Genomic DNA, 26,800 nt, shown 5'->3' on the forward strand with positions numbered 1-26,800 from the left:
AATGTTCCATTTCTATCTTTCTTTTGTTATCAAATCCCTCATGGCTTCATTAGATGCTAATTGCATAACTTGCTTTATAGAAGGTAATAATTGATTAATTTTACTAAGTACTTGTATCTTTAAATTCAAGTCAAACATCTGTGGAAAAACAGTAAAATTCCAAACAGCAAAATCTTTTTAACCATATTTCATGATTACACTTGCACAATTAAGGCAGTGCATATCTAAAAGATAACTGACTTTTAGTATACAATATTTTAATTGTGATACATGTAGTATTACTGTCCAATTTGTTTGTAGAACTAAAATGAAGTATGAAAGCAAGGGAGTGCATAACGAGTTAAAGTTTTTGTGGAAAGTTGTACTTCTGAAATGTGTTGACAACGTTAAAAAAAATGCTAGCAGAAAAAGTCAGTAAACATTATAGAAATATCTATTTAATAATGCATTGCACAAATATGTCCAAGATGAAAAACTTCACAGCACATATTTATAAAAAGAAAACTCTGTACTACATAATAGCTGTTTCAGAATATTGTACATTATATTACAAGCAACTATCATGTTCAAATGTCACAACATTGTAAAACATTCTGAAGGCTTATACTTTAACTCATGACCTGGAAAACAACATGGCATAAGGCATTCTCAAAAACTAATCTACACGAATTTTATTTACTTTGCTTATGAATTCTAATTAAGTTTTCATACTTAGTTCCTGTACCTCTAAGTTAACAAATAACCCAGATAGCAAAGTGCATCAGAACACTTGATAAATATAATGAAATTAATAATAAAATTAATGGAAAATATACAATGAATAATGATACTGTGATATACATTCTAGATTACAAACTAGCTCATCCAGTGTAGTATCAACTAGTTAGAACATTTACTTCATTCATTACCAAGTTGTATATCTTGTATAACAATGTGAAGAAAATCCTGCCATCTACAATTAGTTATGTGAGTCACTTAAGTTTTTCCCATGTTAGGGTAAGAATCATCTACGTCTGTTTTCAGACAGTTTTCTTCTCTTTACAACAAATTTTAGATCATAAGGTGTTTTCATATGTACAGTAGTCTTTATCACAAGTTCTACATATATGCAAGATCTATTTTCTGAAATACTTAATAGACAAATGTACTTTGCTCTTGAACAGATACAACATTAATGTTTTTAAGTTCATTGGTCTTACAAGTAAAACAATACAGAAATTGTTTTTATAAGAACAAAGTGAGAAACTAAAAGCGACGGATAAATAAATCGTTTACACATAGTGCAGTTTTATCACACCCATAAATCACACCAAATAAACCATTTTAGTTGGCATGATAACTATCTAGAAATAAACAGACCAAATAGCAAAAGATATATTTTGTTATCAAAACCTGGTTGTGTTTTCATAAAACAGATAAATATTCAGTATGAAGGTTATTTTTATCAGTTAATATTTTTGTGATTTCTTAACTTTTATTAACTGTAATTGTCTTAACTATGTGTCAGATGTGCAGCTTTTTCCCCACACACACGTACCCTCACATATATATATTAATTCACTTTGAGCATTGACTAGTCATTGAATATACTTTTACCTTAATTGTTGAAGAAAAGTTAGCCAATCATTTGCAATAACTAATTGTACATGAAAATAATTTGAATGTATCCTATGATCAGTTTTGTAAGGAATTGCATCTTGGCTCTCCTTAAATAAATTAAAACTGTAAAAAAAAACAAAAAAAACATCTAGTCAAGAGACTTAAAATAAATGGAATGATTAAAAAACAGCACAAATCTTTCATACAACTGCCATAACAGGATAATTTGTTTTTCTTCAGAAAATATATACCATGTTATATTTATTGTACGTTATGGTACAAGAACCACAGCTATTTACAAAGGATGAATGTAAAATTAACTAACACATGTATAAGTCCATTGATATAAAGGTGTGTATGTGTATATATATATGTATATATACATACACACACACATACTGTAATTCTAACAAACCTTGTATAGGCATATGACAAATGTCCCTAAATTCTAGTACATCTGTTTAAACAGTTTCTTACATTTTAACTTTTGCCCAATCCACTGCTAAAATGAAATTAACATAATACCAACATAAACAGTTTCTACTGTGGGACTGACACAGTACTAGCTCCCTGTTGTTGAACAGTGGCTGTAACCTGGCTCCCATTTCTGACACTAGGTACACTAACCATAACAACAGGTTTGACCAGGCCCACAGTGGGTTGAAGAAATTGAGACTGGATAATTGGGATCTGGTCAGATGTCTTCAAGATGGGTGTTGTGGCAAGTACCTTTCCTAAGTGATGTGGCTGGGTAATAAGCTGGGTTTGGTTTATTGGTCCCCCAGGAGACACAACAGATAGGGGACTTACCAAGGGAGTGATTGCTGATACAGCAGTTGCACCAGATACCAAGCAGCTTACAGGTGCAGTAACAGATGGAGATGGCACGACATGTGTGACATGACCCACACTAGGTAAGTGAGAGAAACGAGTCTTGGGTTGGCCAGTCTGAGGAACTGGTTTAATAGAAGCAGTAACAAGATGGTGTCTCATGCTGTTGACTTGAGAACCTAATATCAATGATTTTATAAAGTAACTTCAGCTACCATTATATATAATTGTACCTTTTTAGCAGAGCTAAAATCTGTGTTCAAGTAACTTTTTTTAAACAGTTAAACTGTAGGATATGACATGTAGCAATACCAATAAACTAGTTGAAATACATAGCTAATAATTAATAACATTACACCTCAAAACTGAGTGCTGTCAAAAAATAATCTTTTGTCATACATCAAAATAAAATTAGGTTCAGAAACGTTATAATTAACCAGTTGAACAAAAAAGTAAAGTGCCCAAGATATTTAATGAATTACATAATGTATGTGTTTACCTTCTACAAACTAGTTTCACAGCAATCTGTACTTTTATGCCTTTAACCTTGAGTTTGTCTTCTGTGGTCTTCATGGACCCAAAATATTCTGTAAACATTTGCATTTACAGAAGAAACACATACCTATTTGTTGTTCTCACCAGCTCCAGTATTCAATGTTCATTTATTAATTAATAAAGGAAAACGATTGAGTTTTAGTATTTTGTTTTCAAAATAAGTTTATTATTAAATTATTTTAAAATCAATTTCTTACAATGGAGTTATCAAAATTACATTAAATGTAAGAAAAATGATCTACCAATTTTCAGCTGTGTGAAATTTTTTCCCTTCCAGCATTTGAAGAACAAATATCGAAGTGCTTTTGTGTTCCTATGGGCTAATCTTTATAGGTTGTTTCTTCTTGATTATTTTGACTGAATTATTGTAGCACAAATTCAGTATTCTTTAGGAAATGAATAAAAACCCTAGAACCAGAGTGCTTTAAGAAGGTGAACCTTTTTTTTTTCAAGGGCAAAGTGGGAATTTTTTAAATTGGTTTTCTTTGATTACTGCTCTCAAAAGAATGATTGTTTGAACAAATCATGTTCAGTAAATATACATCTACTTTAACACAAAAAACAATAATAATGTATTTTGGTATTTGAATTAATTTTACTTTTTCACACTTACTTAAGGAATATAAAATAATGTCTCTGTATAATATTTAAAAATAAGATTAGCTGAAAACAACAACAGTTGAACATTAATAAATATTTACAAAGTTATTATACTTACCCCCTAATGGAACTATGTGTGTTCTTGGGGCAACAGCATGATGTAAAATTTGGGGCACAGGCTTCATGAATTGTAGGTTTGGCTGTGGTATAACTGTTGCCCCTGATGTTAAAACTATCCCTCTTTGGGTGATTACTGAATCTGTTCCAGTTGTATCTGGTGCAGGAATAGCCGCAGGTTTAGTGGCGACATGATTCACCAGTGATGGTGTTGCTACGTCACTGGATATTGGAGCTGCCTGGTTGTTGATAATGACTGATTTTGATGTAGATGACACTGGAGTGAGGCTGATGACTGATTGGGGTTGTGCCAGTGGCCCAGGGGTGACACAAACTAAGGAATGGTTAAGAACAGGCTTCATGCTAGAATTTGGCAAAGTTACCAGTTTTGGAACTGAAAACCCAGTGGCAACAGGTCCTTCAATAATGGAAGGAACTGTCTTGGTAAAACTTTTTAAGGGTCCATTTGTAAGAACGTTGGTTGAGGTGAGTGGTGGCACTTGGGTTATTTTTGGATCTGAAGAATTCAATAGTTTTGAAACCACAGACTGATTCAGAATCTGTGCTGATTTGGTGTTAGCAGAATTCAGTTTATGCACAGAATCTGAAGTTCCCTAATAGAAAAAAAACAAACCATCTTAATGGAGCATATATAACAAATATTCACATTTCTAAAACACTTTACTATTGAGGCTGTTAATTACTCTGGGGAAGTTACAAGAAAAAAAATTCACTTCAAACATTTCTAAAACCCTTTTCTATTGAGCTCACTAGTTATTGTGCGAAAGTGACAAAATTCTATTATTAGATTAAAATTATAACACAGATAAGATACTTTTTGATTTAATTGATTTGTGAATCAAAACTACAGGTGATAAAAAGTTATCTAAAATTAAATCAATTAAGCCATACAATAATTGTTAGGCTTAATAAAAGCCTACTGCCATATACACTATGCTTGATCCCTAAGGCCTAGTATATAAAAACAAAGATAAATGTGGTCTAATGATACACACTTGTCCCTGAGATCCCAAACAATTCTGCTTGGCTGAGGCTACAGTGGTATTTTTTCCTGTTACCATAGTAACTGAAACTGACTTTGTATCTCTTTTTTTTGGCATCCCAGTAAATACACTTGGTGTAAATCCTGGAGTCATGGAAACTGGCGACACCAGAGAGGTTGCTGTCTGGAGAAATGTTACGGTTGTCTTAACTCCAGAGTCCTCTGGTGGGTTAAATGGAAATGCTGATTTCGTGCCAAACGATAAAGCGAAAAAAAAAAGTGCACATGTACATATGAAATTAACTTTTGTCTCGTTAGAAACAACAAGATATCTAACTTACAAAAACAAACAAGACTACATCATATTTGAGGGAAGTGAATGTTTATCACTTTTTTCATTATTATTAAGTATCTAGGCCAGTGGTTCTTAACCTTGTTGGAGGTACTGAACCCCGGAAGTTTCGTACTTGCATTCACTGAACCCTTCGTAATTGGAAAAATAAAATATTTTCAAATTAAAAACATAAGTACATATTTTATTAGTGCACAAAATGAACCATGCATCAGTTGCACACAATATCATGGTGTTCAAAGAACAAAACCAACAAAACATGAATTTCACACAAAAACAAAAACATAACTCAATGAATATTTACTGCAAATCAATGTGACTTTTGCTGTTGCTTTTCAGAGACAAGTTCAGAATTGCACGGCTTCACCTTGGCAAGTGCCACTCATATAATTTTTGCAACAAAGTCTGTTCCTATTCTTCGTTTTTATGTCTACCATCCTTTAAAAGAATTACTCGCAAAGATACATTGTAACAAATGGTACGAGTTTCTCAAGGACTTTCTTAGCAAAAAGAGGGTACACTGCAATTTGGTGACACCAAAATGTTGAGAATGTTGTTGTTCTGAAAAGTAGCTGAAGCTGGCTTTGCTGAAGTTAAATGATTTCGTCGAGGTACTTATCATTGACACCTGCTGTCGCAACACTAAACGTGAACGGCTGTCTCATCCATGGTGGATATGACTCTCTGATGGGGAAGTATCCGTCGAGAGACTTTGCGAGCTCATCTAAGTGCATGACAATTGCTTGCTTCAGTTCCCCGGATAAAGAAATGTTTCCAATTTCAGACACATCTTCGATCTTACTTACACAGTCATGCAGCAGGGGAAAGTTTACGAAGTTATCATTCTCTGTTTATCTTTCCATAATGGTAGCTTTTGTTGAAAAGCCTTTGGGTTTTCTTTTGCTTTGATGATGTTGATTCCACCGCCCTGCATCTGTTGATTGAGAGCATTGAAGATATCGGCCATGTATGCCAAAAGGAGAATGAACTCTGATTTTTCGAAGCAATCTGCATGACAATGTTGGTGCTCTTGCAAAAACAGGGCTAATTCCATACACATGGCAAAAACATGATTCAGCACCTTTCCACGGGATAACCACCGAATGTTAGAATGGTACAGAAGTACCTCGAATTCAGAGCCCATTTCATTACACAGCTATTTAAAGATGCAGTGCTTCAGGGCACTATTTTGCACAAAGTTTACACATTCCACTACAATTTTTAATACTTCTGCCAGTTTTGAAGGCAAGGTTTTTGTTGCCAACGCATGCCTGTACAGAACACAGTGCGTTACAATGATGTGTAGTGCATTGGCTTTCACCAGTGCACCAAAACCAGAGTTTCATCCCAGCATGACTAGAGCTCCATCTGAACAAACTGCAGAAACCATATCCCACAAAAGATCGTTGCCTCTGAAGAAGTCATCCACAAGTTTCTTCACGTCGGCTGCTTTAGTTGTTGTTGTAAGAGGTTTACAAAATAAAATCTTCTTTTATCTCGTCGTTCTTCACATAGTGCACGAATACAACAAGATGGCTTAGATTGGAAACGTCAGTGGTCTCATCGAGTTGAAGGCTGAATTTTGCTGGGCTTGAAATCAGATATGCAACTACTTGAGCCTAGATGTCATCGCTCATGTCATCTATTTTGCTGCTGATGGTGTCATTTGAAAGAGGAATTTGGGATAACTTATTTTCAGCAGCTTTTCCCAGCATGATATTCACCATCTTTCAATGCAGCTGGTTTTACGAGTGCTTCACCAATGGTGTGTGGTTTGCCTTGTTTTGCGATCAAGTATACAACTCTATACGATGCTGTGAGGATCGGTTTGTCGATGGGTACAAAGCCGAGAACAAGCAAAGTAGCCTTTTCATTGAACCTGGCTCTCTTTACCTTGAATTCAGCAAGCGTTGTGTTCTTGTATTTCCCATCTCCATGCAGCTTTAAGAAGTGTTCTCTTAGTTTTGCCGGTGCTAGACTAGAATTGCTCAATTTGGCATTGCACATCATGCATTCAGGATGCTGCCTCCCATCACGTTCCGTTATGCACGTTAATCCATATTATAGGTATTCGTCCGACCACTTTCTGTTTTTACTCGACATAGTTAGTGTGAAGGGATTGAAATATCAGATGACGCATGATTACTACAGTCACAAGTCGATTGCTAAGCGCATGAAGTTCCCTGCAGCACAAATATTAAGGTCAAGTGATGTGACGTGATCAGCCGCAATGATGGCCAAGTGGAGCATGATGTCACGAATCATAGGAGTGGGGTGAACGGAATGGACAAATACACAGTGTGCATGTCTTGACCTCTGCCCAAACCCTGAGATTGTCTCATCGAACCCAGGTTAAGAACCACTGATCTAGGGCCATTTCTAAGGCATGTTTTTATCTCAACTTTAAATGACATTCAGGTAGCAAATCAGAATATTAAAATGGTTCTACATTTTCCACGTTTTAACATTTTAATTAAAAAATGACTATTATTGTTGTTTTACAAGAAGAAATCAAACCATAAATACACAAAATATTCATTATTTCCTTTATACACAATTTACAATCAATAATCCAAACGAAATACACTTATAAAAAACTGTGTACACACAAGCATTCCTTGGTGAAGGGTAAAAACTGGTTTCTAGGAATATTTCATATAATTTTAATTATATTCAGTTTGTCTTCTAGTTTACAAACATACCTTGGAGTTGCAAATGTTACTCTCCCACATTTATCTCAGTTAAGTGTATTTTTAAATTATGAGTATTTCTAATTTTGCTGCAAGAAAAACAGGACATTTTTAGGGACGTTAAAACCATACAAATAAATGTTACCATAAAAAAACATGCAGTAAATTTTTATTTATGTACTATAATTAAATTTATAAAATTAATATGTATAAAAGTGAGTATCTAAATTTTAGTAAAATTGCTTCAAATGTTTCATAGCACATAAAATTACTATGATTATTTACCCCGTTTCTTTTCTACACACACGGGACTAGTTATCCCTGTACTCTGGGGTGGTGTGTTACTTGGGGTGGATGAAGTGCTAGAGGTTTCCGATGACTGAAGAAAATTATAAAATGAGCTCATTTCTGTATCTTCTTCAACATCACTTTCTCCGGCTTCTAATATATAAACAAGAAAACAATTGTTTGTATTTATGATTTGTTGTTTTCCATCTAATGATGCTAGAAATCAATATTTCAAAAAACATTGGAGGGGTTAATGGTTTTTATAAACACATATACCTAAGTCACTTCAAAATATGAAGGCTTTACAAATCTGTATATTTGATGTAGAAAATGCAAAGTATTTATATTCCTGCAGTCAATATGAGTTTCAAAATATTATGTTCGAACATAAATAGGGCATGTAATAGTAATGTATTTTCAAAAATCATGGGAAGAAAATTAGTTAAAAAACAAAAAAGTATTGACATCATGATGTCAGTGATTTATGTTTTGTAGTTCTCATATGGTAAGCAAGCAAATTCAGGCAATAATAATTTTCTCAAGTAACTAGAAGTAATATTCTTAAAATAATAACTCTTTAGAATACAAGTATCCCATTAAAGAGAAACTAATAAAAACTATTTAACACTGACTTTCAACCAGAGCTAGTTACCCACTTGGATCAAAAATAAAAATTAATCCAGTCACAAATACAACTAATTGAATGTGCTGTTATCATGTTTTTACTTGAAAACAAACAAACCTTGTTTCATTAATTCTATACCCTTATTGTGAGCAATATTAGCACACAAGGGTCAGCCAGTTTAGATTTGGTTAGTCCTAAATTCAGATACTAAGATCAAAGTGTAAATTAATCTTTTATAGTAAAAGTATAACAGAAAATTAAAGAAAATAGAACTAGTTATATCAAACATTCTTACTAATACTGTTATTAAAAATGATACTACAACAACACCAGTATGATAAACCTAATCTGCTCTCTTTGAAATGCTTACCAAATTAAGTTAATTGTAACCCTGGATTACAATTTAAAAAAAAAAAAAACCTTAAAAATTTAATGAAATAAACTGTTTCAAACTATTCCACTACCAAACATTTTATAATAGCTAATATAAATATTATGACACCAGATGACAGGTCAATTATCAGAGCAATTTTCTTTGTGTTACCTGATGCTGTAGTTGTTGTTTCGTTGTCAGGATCTGGTAGCAACTTATTTAAGTCCACATGATCCAGATGAGCAGATAGATCTTTCTTTAGTGCTGCCAGTCTTTGTTGAAATGTAATTTTTTCTCGTGCTAATTGTTCCATTTCATGTTCACATTCTCGTTCTACTTTTTTGAGTGTCTAATGATTAAAAATAACAAAAATTAGAAATGCACCCAAAAACAAAACTTTCATATCATTAGTGTTCATACACTGAAATCTTTCTTTAGCAAATATAAGCTTATGCACAGGTTTAAAAATTATCTTCAAAACAAACATTTATGATTTTTTTTTAAATCATAAAACAAACACATCATTTACACTTTGCTATACTTATTATACCCTATCCCTCGACAAGGTCCTCTTGAAAAACTTTATTATTACACTGAATCAAAATTTTACAATAGGGTAAACAGTCGTCAAGTTTTAGATTTTCATTTAAAGATGGCTGACGTTTAGAGCTAGCTTTCTTCGTCAGATCGTCGTATATCTTCTGACAAAAAGCACCAATTCGAAACGTCAGTCTGCAAATTAAAATATAAAGAAATTTGCCAAATGTTCATCCTGTTATTTAATTTCGCTATCTTTGTTACTTATGCGGTTTTAACTAAATGTTTCTTTTTTAAAAGATCTAAACATTACAAATGTCTTCCACTAAGTTCTAGCTTACATATATATATACAATATAAACTGTTAAATGATTAAGAAAACTAAAAAAAACAGTGTGAATTGGCAAAATCCAAATCGTGCATTTCGCCAGAATTATTAAATTGAAGAAGTGAAAATTTCATCAGAAGGAAGAACCAGTGGAACAGGTGTAGCAACTGCCCCAAGGCCCTTTGAGACCTATGACCACGCCAATGAAAAGTAGCTAATTCAACGGCCTAACGACGCGTATCACCAAGTCGTTTTCTCCAACTGCACACGTGCTTTGGCTGCACGAATAACAAAACGCACGTGACTTGAAAGAAAAAGTTATATGAATCACGTCTCTAAATCCTGTTCGAGTCGACAAAATTAACATTCGGTGTTACAACCAACTTATGTATTATAAATCATCTATCTTAATGCACTTGTGCAAAATTACTGCAAACTTCGATACTCATACATTCCAGTAGAATACACTGGGTGAAAGTAGGAAGTTTTTATGTTTTATGCTTTATTCCATGTCCAACAGTTTTGCAAAACTAGACAAACATTTTTACTTTATCAATATAAGAACCAAATTATAAACTTGATTTTCTAACGCAAAAATTCGATTTGGTTTGTTTTTAATTTCGCGCACAGCTACATGAGGGCTATCTGAGCTAGCCGTCCGTAATTTAGCAGTGTAAGACTAGAGGAAAAGCAACTAGTCATCACCACCCACCGCCAACTCTCGGGCTACTCTTTTACCAACGAATAAGTCGCATTATAACGCCCCCAGGGCTGAAAGGGCGAGCATATTTGGTGCGATATGGATTCGAACCCATGACCCTCATATTACGAGTCAGACGCCTTAACCCACCTGGCCATGCCAGGCCTTACAGTCTGAATTTAAGAATGATAATTTCCACTGCCCACGCAAGTCTTTTTATTAAAGTAACAATTCCGGCTACACACACGGATATAACTAATCCGTGATGGAAATTCAGGTTTGGATTAATCTCCGTTTACCTTTTCATTGTAAAAGTTGTTAAAACTTTTATAAAAACTGATATAGCTTCTCGAGAGAAACGTGACAAAGTATAACAGTTAGTTAAATAAAACAAAAACTGATAAATTGGAATGAAACAATCATCCAAGTTGGCTAATGCCAACTTCGATTATTATAAATGATACCACTCGAGTTTTCTTTTTTTTCAGTACAGTGCAAAATCGACCTGTTTGAAATCGTTCTTCACAGTTTTTCACCACGAATCTAGTTTGTTTTTGTTGTGAAATAGTCGCGCCACTAGGTATTTAAGCGCATGGCATCGCAACGCATGCGCTCCGCAAGGTCCCAAGAAATTGGTCACGTTGTGTTCGTGCAATTCCTTTAACCCATAAACACAAATCTGTTAATTGGTCATTTTAGTTTTTATTTTTAGAAAAAACATAGTGTTGCAAAGAACAGAAATTAAATACTGAAAACATGTGCCGTAAAAATAGTGCAAGAAGCAAGATGCATGACTGCGGGGAAAAGAATCGGTAAAGTGAAGAGCCTGCACCAGATGACGTCATCTCAGCCAATGTGACAAGGATCGTGTAACGTGATTCGAATAGTTTGCAATCACTAAATCACAAGGGGTGGAAAAATGTTAGTTCTACCTGACCTGGATGTATCTGAGTGCTCCTCGGAGAATACTCAGGTTGGAAATTTTCCTCTCGTCGATATTCGGAAGTTGTGCCTTTAGATTTTCAAAACATTCTTTAAGATGGGCTCTCCTAAATCAGTAGTGGAAATAAAGCTAGCAATTTCAAAAAGGAAAACTATAACACGGATTTTCTTGTTAAGTTGTATATACAGCAAACTTATATCTAAACTTTCGCAGGCCATAAGCAAAATATGCACTACAATGTCTTTAATAATAATAAAAACACACGTAAGTTTAGGCTAAAACAACTAGTTAGGATAAATACATATTGATTAATTAATTAACCCTTTCGCTACGGGCTCGGTATGATATATTAAAAAATTAATGTAAATAAAGGCTTCCATTGCATTACAGTAAAAAAAAAATCCTAATATTATAAATTACGAAAATAAGATATCAACAAATTTCATATTTTGGGGTCACAGGTATTACCCTAATAGTTACAGTTGAAGATCAACTATCAAAAAAGCAAACAAATACGTAAAATGACTTAGATACAGTTAGTTTCTATAAACCAAGTTAGGCCTATTTACTGATAATATTTAAATATAAAGTAGAATTATTTTTCCTCGAATCAAATATCGTGTTTTCAAGCTCTTGAGTTCATAATAAATAGTCACCATGAATTACTGACCACTTATCCTGAGCCAAAACTTCAAGTTAAATGTCACAAAGACATTCATAATTGATTCAATTAGAAGGTTTACGTTAATTTATTTTAAGAATTGAAACATTTGACAAAGTACTGATCTAACGTCAACACGAACTGAATTCGATTCCCAATTTGTAGGCATAACTCATAAATTACTAATTCTTAAAATATGATTGTTATATAAAGCTTCTAGAATGGATGACATTATTTTTAATGTATACTTTTTTCTTTTGAAAGTAACTGTACAAAATGAGCTTCACGATTAAGAGTAAAATCTGTAAAAATAAATATTTTTCCACAGAACTGACAGAACAATAACTTACCTATTTTTCTCCAACTTGTTGTGAACTTCACGCGTTCCAGCCCTGAGTACAGAAACAAATTATGGTAAAAATCTGAAAACTACTACACCGTTCTATCGTGCTTTATTGATTCAGTTTTTAGGCATCGCTGAATTTACTGGTAAACGACAACTATTCATATAAAACTTATTACACACGAAAACTAGCTGGTAATCCAATATGACTAACAAAGTTTACACTTTTGAAGCCTGTATTTCTTATTAGCGATAACGGATGGGTACTGTGGTTCCTTTTCAGAAAGGTAAAATTTCCTTTCTTAAATACGAATTATAAGTATCTTTAGTAGATTTAACCTCATCAATACACAATATAAGTTAACAAGTAACACATTTAATAATTATTACAGTAAACAAACAGCGATGTTTATAGATTCTCAAACAACGTATTTTTGCAGTTGGTTACCTTGAAGCTGCGAGTGGCACAGCGGTATGTCTGCGGGTAGAATACAGATGGCCCATTGCTTAGCTTTCCGCTTAACTACGGATATACATTGAAGTTATAACGCTCATAAAATTCGTAACTAAAATATTATACATACGCTACGCTGTTGCCACACGATAAGACGAGTACATTGTATACCCACGTATTATATAGACAAGTGAGCACCTTTGGCAAACACGTAGCATCAAAATAGTAGATAAATCACAATTAAAAGCTCGATTACGCAAACGATATCAGATGGGGCAAATTAAAGATACATTGGATATTCTGACTAACAACAAAATGCACACACGTTAAGAGAATTTCACATCACATTTACACGGATATTTTCGGAAATCTAATACACTAGTGTATTGAACACTGCTGCAGTAAGCCAGACGAATTAAAATACAGAATTGTGGCTTCGGGTACACGGATTTGAAAAGAGTGGTGGTACTGAATCATAATTGATAAAATAAAAACATTAGACCTCGTTCAATAGATGGTAAGTAACAGTTTGTTTCTTATTGAGGAGGACTTTGGTATATTATACTGTATAAACTTGATTTTGAAGATTTGTTATAGCGCAAAGCCACACCCTGCTATCTGCCGTGTCCACCGGGGGATTGAACACTGAGGTTTAGCGTTGTAAGTCCATAAACTTACTGCTGAAAACCCTAATAATAACATTTTAATTTGATATGACTAAAGAATTATACATCAAAACTAATCAGAGTATAATATTTGGTAGGTTTTGTCTAAAAATAGTTCAAGTACACACAAACATGTGCACACATCACGCAAACAGGTATGACAATACTCGAGTTCTGAAGACTTGTCTTTGTTTCATGAAAGATCTTTTCTATGGCTAAACTTGTAATGATACATTATAACTTAAATAAAATCAATATAAACTGTATAAAGGTGAAATCTTAATATTTTTATTAATACTTTACATTATAACTTAAATAAAATCAATATAAACTGTATAAAGGTGAAATCTTAATATTTTTATTAATACTTTACATTATAACTTAAATAAAATCAATATAAACTGTATAAAGGTGAAATCTTAATATTTTTATTAATACTTTGGAAACTTACTTAATTGCTTGGATTCACGTTTTTTAACCTTCGCCCTTTATTATTAATGAGCATGTTTTGTAATCCGAAAATTCCATGTTCGAGACCTAATGCCACAAAAACTTGCTTCACAGTTTAGAGCTGTAGACGCATTACAATAATCGATTAGACAAGAATACCCCAAGAGTTGGCGACAAGTGCTTTGAAAAGTTGCCTTTTACGAAAGGTTATGCGCAAAGAACCCTCGCGCAGTTTTGCGTGAAATTCTTAAAAAACGCAATTATCAGTATAACCCTCAGGTGGCTTAGCAATGAAGTGGTGGGTAGAGCAGCACGGATAGTCCATTGTGTAAATTTGTGCTTAATAGAAAGCACATAAAAAGCTATATAAATATAATGGCACTGTCTTATATATCTAAGTATCTACTTTGCATGGTATGGATCGATCTCCGCCAAAATAGTCCAAAGGTACTCATGATGAGGAGAAACCCACTTGAAATAAAAATGCATCTCAGAACGGCAGGTATTAGTATTAATACTTTTATCAATAAAAATGTTAATACCCATACCAGCCGTTCTGACATACAATCTGGAGGTACATTAGGCTCACGTAGGGGAACTTGTACATTTTTAGTTTGTGTTTTTTACAAGTACTGTGTCCCCTGTTGATTGATCTTTACCAATTTTGACATGTGTTGAGTTCATGCGGAGATAAAACTATTTGAGGATTCACATTTTGCGGATTTTATGGGACTTTTTTACAATTATATACAAGAGAAGCAACTCTGCATGTCCTAAGATAACCTTTCATTAATCACGAATTTACATTGCTTCCGTCCAGGAGGCGGGTACTCCACCTAGTTATTAATATAGTTTCAGCCCAATGAACTGTTTTAAAGGTTTCGTTGAATAACTTAATATATTTTTGTTTTGTTTTTAATTTCGCACAAAGCTACACGAAGGCTATCTACGCCAGCAGTATAAGACTAGAGTAAAGGGTGGCTAGTCAGCACCACCCACCGCCAACTCTTGGGTTACTCTTTTACCAACGAACAGTGGGATTGACCGTTACGTTATGATGTTTCCACAGCTGAAAAGGCGAGCATGTTTGGCGTGATAGGAATTCGAACCCGCGACCCTTAGATTACGAGTCAAGCACCTAAACCATCTGGTCATGCCAGCCGCGACTTAATATGAAAGAGAATTAGATAGATAACTATGTATATTCCTCTATGAATGTATGTATGTAGCAAAATTTCTCAGAAACGGCTGAATGGACTTGGATGAAAGTTGGTGTATATTTGAACTATGACCCAACGTAGCAGTGATTAATTTTTGGAGAGTCAAGGTCACAACATAACATAGAATATTATATATTACATACACACACACACACACACACAACGCCAGTTTTAACCAACGTATAAATGGATTTCTTCTGTTACAAATTTCTTATCGTTAGTAACATTAATGATATAAATGACGCCTTAACCAACACTTAATTTGTCGTATCCCAGCTGGCCTTATATTTGGTTATGGTAGATATAATGTAGTTGACGTATTTTTTTACATAGTCTTCTTTGCTTTTTCTTTCACCGCTAGGTTTTTGTAATTATTACGTAAATCAAACTGACCTGAAAAAATAAAACAATATTTAGGTTCAAGACCTTTGAGGATTACAGTTCTAAAGAATTTGTGCTTGCGACTTAGAAATAAGAATGACTTAATAGTAGCACGCTTTCTAGCACCCTAATTTTTAGCGTCGGATTTATAAATATTTTCAAAATTACAAATTCAAAATTTGACGATTGGAAGTTAGGAGAAAATATATTGAAACGCAGGAAAAGTGAACTGGGTGTGGCTCAAATCAGATATTTGAAAGTTTTAAATATTGGAGGAGAGAAGAAATCACACTGAAACATAAAACAATATTTAATGGGGGCTCAAAATTGATATTTGAAAATGTTAATATTATAACAGATTATGGGTGAGGCAGAACAAAGTTTTGTTCCAAGGTACTTTGAGAACTGTTGACTCCAGCTTTTAGCAAAGTGCAGCTTATGATGTAATTCAGACAGATTAAACTTAAATGTACAAGGAAAGTCAGAAAACAATATACAGTGTGCCGGAAAAATAAAACAACTGAGCCAATTACGTAGTTTTTGGTTGGTTAAACTTTTAAACAAGTTCATAACACAGTGACATGTACAGAAGTTATATATGCAATGGAACACTCGGGTGTGTCTGCTAGGAATCGGGTTTTGATTTGACACCCGTGGTGGTCAAACCAAAAATAGCCTCTTATGTAACTTTGTGCTTAACGTAAAACAAACAAATAAATAAACTGTCAGGGTCCACACTTATTTTCCAACACGTCCAGGTCTAATAAGAATACTAGAAACTACACGGGGCACTCCGTAGACCGTAGGTCCGGCAAGGCCAGGTAGTTAGGGTGCTCGACTCTGAAGGTCGCGGGTTCGATTCCCCATCACACCAAACATGTTCGCCCTTTCAGCCATGGGTGCATTATAATATAACGGTCAATCCCACTGTCCCGCAGTTAAAAGCGTAACCCAAGAGTTAAGAGGTGGGTGGTCACGACTAGCTGCCTTCCCTCTAGTCTTTCACTGCTAAATTATGACCGGTCAAGGCAGATAGCCCTAGTATAGCTTTGAGCAATATTCAAACCGTTTTTTTCTATGTTTTTTATTAATACTGAGTTAGATGTAACATCGAAGATCCTCACTAGTTTCTATTGGTAACATAGCACTAGCAACGTTCGTTAGCGAAACACTTCCTTCCTTCTGCGTGTACTAAATTTGATTGAATTCGAAAAAATTACTTACAGCTGTACCTTTGTCAGAGATTTGTTTATATAAAGAGACTGATTGCTCTTTCTCTAAAGGATACTACCGCGAATAACCAAATTATTATATTCCGCCATTATCCAATTACCTTACAAATACACCGCCTCAACTCGTCATTGTCAAATTTCTCGTCGTGCGATCTGATTTATAACGCCCAATCAAAATTCTAGACATGGCTGAGTTTGCGCAAACCTTTTAGGTTTTCTGGATGTCTACATAAATCGGAAAAACGTGCTGTTAAAGTGATAAAATTTGTCAAGAAAAAGTATTTTCGTGCTCCATTTAACTGGCAAAATTCCAATTTTTCCGCAAAATTTACCTACAAATCACTACAACGGCCGGGTTTCAATACTCGCGGTGGGCACAGTACACGTAGCCCATCATGTAGCTTTGCGCATAACTAAAAACAAAGCGAAATTTAGTACTTCTGGTTTCAATAATTTTTTTAAGAGGTACGATGATGCATCAGTGTGTGAGTGAAGTGATCGTAGAGCGACGTAAGTCATATAACGACTTCCTTATCAGGTTTACAAAAATCTATATAGAACTGATACAGAAGAGAAATAAAAACAAAACATATTCAACATTAATTCAAATGTACATTAAATCCCTAATGAGGTTGATGAATATTACTGCCCTGATAAATCACCCAGTGGCAATCTTATTAATGTATTCATTAATACCGAACCCACAGCTAGTATTAACTCTAAATCAGAGAAAATTACATACTTAGAGCGAAACTAGAACCGACGACAACCCGATAATAAGTGTAGCTAATTAAAATTCCCTTCTTTTCACGGTTCTGTTTATAAAGATTAGAATGTACGTCTCATCAGAGTTAACCTCAACGTTAACGACGACTTCGGTCGTAATCCCAACTCACACCCTTAAACTTCTTAAAATATGCAACGTTCCGTGAAAGTTCTAATAGAACACTTATATTTATCACTGATCCTTCAGTCGCATATCAGACTTATTATCATTATTACAAACTACACTTATATAAACAAGAATATAAAGAAGCAGTTCGCGTGCACTGAATAACGCCCTTATTGGTAAACTCCCGAAACTGTTTATGAATATGAATAGTTAAGTTTCTTTTCCAGATAAAAATAATTTAATCAAATTTTACGAAAATATGCCGCTAACGAATTACTTTCAAATCCAGCGTAAATCAGCTAAAATTCGGTGCCAGTTGGTAACACTGAGTGAAATATTTGCAGACAAAGTTGGTATCTAATATAACAGGTAACAAAAAACAAAGGCCCCTCGACTTCGCAGTAACGTTGTTTCGTTTCCTTTATCGCACATCGTAACACAAAGGGCTATCAGACTCCAAAACGATCCATCAGAGGTAAGGCACTAGCTAATCAACTACGTGTACAATGGGCAATGGGAGTTAACCGTCACCCTGTAGCGTACCCGAAACCCCAAAGGGCGTAGTGCGTTTTAGTGGGAATGAGCAGCGAACCATAAATCCTCGAATTCACAGTTCGAGTACGATAACCATTGTTAGACGCACAAAGAGCACGACATTCTGAAGTTGTTTGTTTCTTTATTCTGAAGCACGCAGGCTATCCGTACTGTGCTTATCGCGAATATCGAAACCCGGTTTTTAGCGGTGTGAGCTCAAAAATACCGCTGTCACCAGATAGACAAAAAAAACAGAAATTTTAACAAATGTTTATATTAAAATTACGCAAATAAAAATTACGTTAGAAGTAATTTTTCTCAATATACAGTTGCTAAGCTTTTCATGGGCGACTGGTGTCACAACTTTTTTTTTCACACCTGAGTTTCTACATATACAGTTACGTCATTAGAAATTAATCCTGTGACAATCGATACAATATATACCACAACGTCAGGTATAAAATGGTTCACTCTGTTTCAAAAATGTATTTTTCTGTGTGTGATGTAAAAAGATATATCGCTAATCATTCCTAATGTGTGCGTGTGCTATAACAGTATTTTCACATACGACTCAGGAGAGCCACAGCATTTTCCAGAGAAATAAATGTGAGATGAGGCCTAAAAACACTGATAAACCGTATAACAATATTTATGTAAAATACACGTTTTTTTTCCCTCTTCGAACAGAGTGTATAATACAGCCAAAAAATTTTGAAACATAATTATTTTACATCTGACCTTTTTTAAAACACAATAAAACAATTTCGAGGTCTCCAATGATTATCTGAAATATTAAAATGTAATTTTAGTGACGTAAGAGTTGGTAAATGGCGTTAACTCAGAATCAACAGTCGGCTTCATCCGAACCACATAGGTGTCACCCTGCCAGCTGACATACACATTTTTGTCCAGTTTATTTTACTAGTGTCCTTGTGTTCACGTCCCGAGTCAACGAATGTAATCACACCACGCAATGAGCGGGTCGGTCGAATTTCCATAATACTCAGTACAAGTCGTTCCGTGTGTTTTGTTCTATTGTCGTAATAAATCTTATATTTATACTACGTGAACACAAAAATAGCTATTGGTTTCAAAATCTCTCTCACACTGCTTTAAACTTTACAGAAATCTAGTGACTTAAATTTACTATTAATAAAAACTAAAAGTGTAATTTATTTGTGTCACTTTGCAGTTTTTCCCCATAAATTACTACATACTATGACTAAACTATACGAGTTTATCCCATAATAGCCTAACACGCTACTCCATATAAGGTTAACAAAAGTATAATACATTTATAAACACTGTTTGTGAACGCGCAAATAGCTAAAAAATTGTTTTTTGTAATTATAACTTTATAAAATATGCGAATTAACCTTTACTTGTGTTTATCTCACATTTTACAAAATTAAAAAACAACAACAACAAAACACGTTGTCAAAAACTAAATAAAAACAAATATTTCCAATGTTTCACTAACCCTCCAGTTCTACGTTTTTCTTTTTGTTCATCCACATGGCCCTGATCGGTTGGAGAAGATGAGCCTTCTTCCGGAAATTCTGGTAAGTTTCTAATTGTTTGGTTAACAGGCGGGCACGAAGAGCACGCGCTGGCACTAACGGCAGAGAGGTTAGCGAACGTTTGATAATCACGTGGCTCTTCTCCTGAGATTATAAAAATTACCAACTTTTACATGACTTAGAAAGTAATTAAAAATTTTCATATTACTACTATCTTTATATTTCATGTGATTTATGTAATAACTTAAGAGAGTACATCACGGGGCAACGAAAAGTTGATTAGGCTTATAATTTATTGAAGAAAAACTGTTTTATTCGTTTAATAGTTGTATATATTAATCAATATCATCTTACAACACCTACCTCCATAATGTAAGTAAAATAATGACTCATTTTAATGTAAAGTTTACCATACAAGTCATAGCAAGATAAAGTGTATGTTGTAATTTAAAGGTTTAAGAAATCAACACAGGAGATATAATTATAAATCGCCGCGTGAGCGAGCGATATTCCTTCCAACCGCTTGGCTTCTGTTGCCTCCCCTCAAGATAAACGAAAAAAACAAAAACTGTACTCACCACGTGCCTTTGCTTGAGTTTTGTACTCTAAATATTTTGCTGCTTCTAACAAAGTTTCAAGGCTCATATTTCAAACTCTTCTGTCTATCCAGCAAAATAGCAATTAGAGCGAAAAATGTTTATAAAACAAAGCTAACCAAGACATATTCCTGACCACTCACACAATAGACCATCTCAAAATGGCGGGAGGCTATCAAAACAATCACTATAGCGAAAGTCACGTCTCACCACGTGGTAGGTTTGATTGACGTAGTAAGTATTTGAATTAAGGTACCTAGCCGAGCGTGTTCCGCCACTTTAATGTTACGTGTAATAGAAAGTAAACCGAATATTACTTAATATAATGAAATACACATAACTTCAGAAAAGAAATAAATAAATCACAAGATTTAATCGAGCAATTTAGTTTAGACAAAAACACGGATTTTGAGCATCACTAAACCTAAGCATGTGACACAAGTTACGTGTAAGGTCTTACGGTGAACGTCATATGAGTCGTCGTTAGGCACCCAATCACAATGCGAAAGATAATTAGAAGTAGGCGGTGATTTTTTTTTTGCACAATGTTACCGGCTTTTAGATTAACTGGTTTTTACTCCCTCCTAATTTTCAGAAAAGAGGAAAAGCAAATAGCACTCAAAACCTATTTCATTTGAGCATTTATAGTAATTTAATTTGTTTATTTATTAACGAAAATAAATGTCACGAATACAGCTGACATTCATTCCAAAGTACATCATACTTTTGATAAACATACTCAAAAGTGGATGACACGAACCATTCGCAGAAAGAAACGTGTACTGAACCATGTGCAGATGAATCACGTGCGAACAAGGTGTTGTGATGTCATATTCCGCGATCGTGGGTGCAAGGATATAAGGATATACCATATACATGTTTTAAATTACCGAGAAGCATGAAGATAAATTATGCACTAAGTTTGTAAAGAGAAAACAAAAAGCAATATATCTGTTTCATAACATGTTTTTATTTAAAGTTTAATCCCGTTATAAAAACCCATAAACTTAAACTAATTTTAATTGCGGATACATCAAATAACAATTGAGAGTGAAATGCTGTAAAGCACCGAGGGAGAGGCACGTGCATTTGTGTTGGCGGAATGCCAGATGTCTCATGCCATTGTGGGGTTAAGTGTGAAATAATTTCATTTTGTTGAACATTTGTAAACGTTACAAGAGTATTAATAAACAATCTGTTGATAATTATTTTACAAATAAATAATAATATTTCCTGTTAATAGCTCTAAAATAACTATAACACACGTATCATAATATCATTTCAGGAGTATTACGACCAAAAATTACGTCTAAAATTAAGGCTCGAAAATATCAGTTTGACATTTCTCCTTCGTGCAAGAACAATTTTGAATCACTGTTCTGTTTACGAAACTAAAGTTATTGTAAAATATTTAGGGATTATTCTATATATTTCAGTATGATCAAGCTGAAACGTAATGATTTTCTGTGTCCTCCAAAAAGCTACAAAGGTTTTTCTTTAATATAAAAAGATTTTACCAATAAAAACTAGTACTTTTGTACTTAAATAAAGCATAAAAAGATAAATGTTTTATGAACTTTATTCTTTGTTTTTAACTGACAGATAAGTCAAACATTAATTTTTTTTGTACTTTTAGTGATTATAACATTGTTCATTATATCATGAAATTCGTATGACATTTCCCTTAACCGAATGGTGAAAGGTTATAAACATGTAGTAACCGATTTATTCAAGGAATAAGGGGTCATACCAATGACTAGAAATTCGTATTTTGGCCCAGAGTAGGAGAGAACCTAAATCAAGAGATGGTATAGCTCCTTGTACAAATTGGTATGAGATAATGGTTATTCTTTTCTATAAATCGTACTTGAAATAGTCAGTGATGTATACAAAGTTGGAATTGTTTGTTTTTTTTTTTGTAAAGTTATATGAGGTCTATCTGTCCTTAATTTAGCAGTGTAAGACTAGAGGGTTGATGTTGTTCTTGTTTTGAAGGAAGCATAAAGCTACACCATGGGCTATCTGTGTTCTGCCCCCCACGGGTATCGAAAACCGGTTTTTAGCGTTGTAAATCCGCAGACATACCGCTGAGCCACTGGGGGGGAGGGGGGCGTAAGACTAGAGGGAAGGCAGCTAGTCATCACCACCCACCGCCAACTCTTGGGCTACTCTTTTACCAACTATGTGATGTCTAAGTTTCATGTGGTTACTTTATATCTTACGGCACACAAACTGGTTTACTTCTGCAGCTGTATTTTGATGAAAATGAATTTTGCAGCTGAAAAAAATAACAGAATGAAGAACGTCTTCCGCCTTCCAGTGGGGCAGCTAGTTTATGGACTTACAACGCTAAAATCTGGGGTTCGATTCTCTATGGTGAACACAGCAGATAGCCCAATATGGCTTTGTTCTAAAACATACAAACAAACACATCCTCATCACCTTTCAGTATGTCTGACAGCTTTTAACACTTAAGATCAGGTTTTGATACCTGCGGTGGGCAAAACACAGATATTCTGTTGTAAAATTGTGCTGAACAACGAACACACTTTTCCTCATCACCCCAGTAAAATCAAAACAGTGATTGTTGGAGAGACTTCACGGTTTATCCCAAAACATAAGTTTTGAATAATTGACAATGTACTGTGCGTAAGAACAATATTTTTTAAAATGTCGTACAAGCGAGTTTTGAGCGCTGTTAAAAATATATAGATATGACGTCATAAACGAATAATTCTATTACGAAACAATAAACATTTTGTTCGAGTTGTTTGACGACAATGTAGTAAAAATACTAACAAATAGTTGGCATTAAAGTAATTAAATAATAATGTGCTATCAATCCGAACCGTAATTCTGATATCTAAATTACTTGAACATAATTTTGCATCAACCTAACCTAGCTTACGCCATAACAGTTTATGCAGTTTCATGATATACAGGGTGAGCCAAAAGTAGGTGGACAGCATTTGGAATAGGTTTATGTATCGGTTATATTAATGCAATTGTATATTATAACTATGTTGCAACTATATTATTTGTGTTATATAATTACAATTTTATAATTACAATTTTATAATTACATTTGTTTTAATTTAATCTGTTTGCTTTTTTTTTTTAGATTGTTAATAGAACCCATAATGTCAAATACTTTAAATACAGATAAAAGAATATGGGTGTTAAAAGAGTATTGGAAATCTCGAAATACTGAAACCGTAAGGAGAAAGTGGGTTGAAACATTTGATACTCCAGCTCCAAAAAGACAAACCATTTACCGTATCCGTGACAAATTCGATGCCACTGGCTCAATCCTTAATGCTGCTAAAACTGGTCGACCCAAAACAGTCTGTACAGAGAATAATACGCAACGTGTTGCCGATGCATTTGTTCAAAGTCCAAAAAAATCCACCAGAAGAGCTTCTATGGAATTGAACATACCACAAACCTCTATTAGGCGAATTATAACGCAAATTGGGTTGAAACCCTATCGACCACAACTAATTCATGGCTTATTGGAGGATGATCCAGACAGGCGACTGCAATTTAGTGAAATTATGCTGAACAAGATTGAAGAAAACCCAGGAATTTTAGATAACATTGTGTGGAGTGATGAAGCTTCTTTTAAATTATCCGGTCATGTCAATAGACATAATTGTGTTTACTGGTATAGTGAGAACATGCATTTAACATTAGAATAACAGCTATATCAGCCTGGTGTCAATGTTTGGGGTGGTATTTCAAGTTCTGGTGTTTATGGACCATTTTTTTTGGACGGAACAATTACAGGAGATAAGTATCTCGAAATTCTAAGGAATCAAGTTGTTCCCCAGTTACAGCAACAACCTAATTTACATGACTTTTATTTTCAACAAGATGGGGCCCCTCCACATTATTCCAAAGGAGTTCGTGAGTATCTTGAAGAAACATTTCCATTGAAATGGATTGGTCGGCACGTTCACCGGACTTGATCCCTATGGATTTTTCTTTTGGGGAGTACTCAAGGAAAAAGTTTATAGTCAAAAACCAAGAAGTGTCGGTGATTTAAAAAATTACATAAGAGATGCATTTCAAGAAATTAATGCCCAGAGTGACTTGTGCAAAAATGGTTGTCGAAGCGTAAGAGGTAGACTTCAAAGCTGTGTAAATCAAGAAGGAAAACAATTTGAGCATTTGCGTTAATAAATAACATTTTATTTTCATTAATATAATTGTCTTATTACATATAGTTGTACGTATACGTGATCTCTAAATAAATGTTTTTTTACTGTCCACCTACTTTTGGCTCACCCTGTATATATATATATATACAGCACCTCAGATTCTGTCGTATCCGAGCCAGATTGATGAATTCAAGAATTTAGTTGAGCAAAATACCTCTTTGACGCAATGGACATAACAAACACAATGTTTTTGTCTTTGTTTCTTTGTTTTCGGGTCAAATACCGTAACATTCAAATGAATAATCCACTTTCTCTTTTTATTCTATACATATTCATATATTACAATATATAATCTGGACCTGGCATGGCCTGTTGGTTAGGCTCTCTATTCGCAGTTGGCTGGTCATGGTTCGAAATCTTTTACTGAACATGTTTGCCCTTTCAGCCGTTGGGGTGTTATAATCCCACCTATCGTTGGTAAATAGTAGCCCAAACTAGGGGTAACTAGCGTAAATAGTCCTCGAGTAACTTTGGGGGAAATTCATCAACTTATACTAAGAAAAAATCTGTGAAAGAAAACAAAAACACTCTCTGAGTCTGAAATATTAACACAAAAATAAGTAATAGTAAGGTATTCACTGGGCCTATATCGTCATTACCTAATGACACTAACATGGGCTGGTAGTTGTTTTTATAATTGTCTTGTTGTTGTTCATAGCTAAGCACAATGCTACGCAAAGGGCTATCTGTGCTCTGCAATCCACCGCGGCTATCGAAACTAAAGTCACCAAACTGAAACTTTGACAAAAAAAAGAGAGAGAACAATCTTCTGTATTTTTTATAATATAGAATAAAAACTAATATTATTATATAATGATTAATTTTAGGTTAATATATCAATTGAAGAAAAACATCGCTGTGCCGTTAGGTTAAAGTAATATGGAAAGTATTAGAGACAGACCTACAGGTGATAAAGTTTGTAAAATTCAATCATGAGGTTACAATAGCTGATAGAGTGTGTAAAGTAGGGATGGCGATATGAAAATAAACCTCGAGCGGATAATTCCTACAATTTCCTGAAAGAAGAGCAACGAAATTTGTACAAAAATTATTAGAAAAACAGGATAACTAGAGGGAGCCACTAGTTCAGTGATTTGTCTGCAGTTTACAATTAGTTAAATTAAATGGAAAACATCTTTATCTTTACTTTTGTAAACTCCTCACAGGGTTTGGTGATCAGGGGCACTTTACTCGTGGGTTCGAATCCCATTCATCGAACATGCTCTCTCTTTCATACATATATGAATAAGAATAAGGTTTTTTTACGGTGATGTGTGGTAATTTTATTTATTTATTTTTACAGTATATATTTCATGTAGGCTGTAAATCGGAGATCTCCTGCACACAATGTTTTCCTCTAGTAATTCCTCACTTACCAAATGGCCAGAGTCGCGATAGATTCTGTAGAAGTCTGACAGTTTGTCTCGAAGCCGAAACCGATACAAATCAAAATAAATTTTAGCTCTAAGTTGATCTTTAAACGTATTCACAAAATGAACACCAACTCCATGTGATAGAACCTTACTACAAGCAGAATAAATCATAAATTTGTTATATACGTACACAAGGTATCAAACTGAGGTTATGCGAACTCATCTGAGGTAGAAAACTAAAACCAATTTTCCTTTTTCTTGATCCATCAACTTACGGCCTAAAACTATCTCTGATAAAAAATAAAGCCCACAAATAATTTACTTTGGAACACTGGAAAAAGAAGCACGTAACAGTTTCTCAAGCAACACCACAGAAGGAACATAAGCCCGTTGGGTGGTGAAGTAAATGAGCTAACTTAATAATGGTACTTATCACATGATTATCTAAATTACAATATATACCGATAACCAACAAAAACATCAGAAGAACCTTTCCAAACAGGCGACCAATTACTAGCAGGTACGACACCTCTCCAAAACTGATGCAGTACATGGGAGTGAAAAGTTTGAATTTCGCACAAAGCTACACGAGGGTTATCTGCGCCAGCCTTCTGTAATTTAGCAGTGTAAGACTAGAGGGAAGGTAGCTAGTCATCACCACCCACCGCCAAATCTTTTACCAACGAATAATGAGGTTGACTGCACATTATAACGACCC

The 26,800-nt window shown here is 34.3% G+C and overlaps 1 protein-coding gene across 3 annotated transcripts; it reads right to left on the minus strand.

Annotated features, from left to right (window-relative positions):
• Positions 1-417: 417 nt before the first annotated feature.
• LOC143253779 (uncharacterized) lies at positions 418-20,944 on the minus strand. Of its 3 annotated transcripts, none has more exons than XM_076508135.1 (9): positions 20,472-20,944; positions 19,854-20,037; positions 12,553-12,594; positions 11,536-11,647; positions 9,205-9,382; positions 8,033-8,188; positions 4,719-4,927; positions 3,704-4,316; positions 418-2,609 (listed from the first exon to the last, which is right to left on the minus strand). In XM_076508135.1, the coding sequence occupies exons 1-9, from the start codon at positions 20,536-20,538 to the stop codon at positions 2,140-2,142; spliced, it is 2,031 nt and encodes a 676-aa protein (XP_076364250.1). In that variant the 5' UTR covers positions 20,539-20,944; the 3' UTR covers positions 418-2,139. The 3 variants fall into 3 exon arrangements, with proteins under 3 accessions (XP_076364250.1, XP_076364249.1, XP_076364251.1); XM_076508134.1 differs by having other exon boundaries at positions 4,719-4,948; XM_076508136.1 differs by lacking the exons at positions 19,854-20,037; positions 20,472-20,944 and adding an exon at positions 12,994-13,175 and having other exon boundaries at positions 4,719-4,948.
• Positions 20,945-26,800: the final 5,856 nt, after the last annotated feature.

This window comes from Tachypleus tridentatus, chromosome 6 (assembly GCF_004210375.1).
Source record: "Tachypleus tridentatus isolate NWPU-2018 chromosome 6, ASM421037v1, whole genome shotgun sequence".
NCBI lineage: Eukaryota > Metazoa > Arthropoda > Merostomata > Xiphosura > Limulidae > Tachypleus > Tachypleus tridentatus.

Excerpts from the sequence above, each read along its gene's own strand:
- LOC143253779 (XM_076508134.1), bottom strand. The coding sequence starts at position 20,538 with ATGAGCCTTGAAACTTTGTTAGAAGCAGCAAAATATTTAGAGTACAAA. Across the intron at positions 20,038-20,471 it reads AACTCAAGCAAAGGCACGTG|GAGAAGAGCCACGTGATTAT; the intron begins GTGAGTACAGTT and ends TTATAATCTCAG. Across the intron at positions 12,595-19,853 it reads GAAAAACGTAGAACTGGAGG|GGCTGGAACGCGTGAAGTTC; the intron begins GTTAGTGAAACA and ends TTCTGTACTCAG.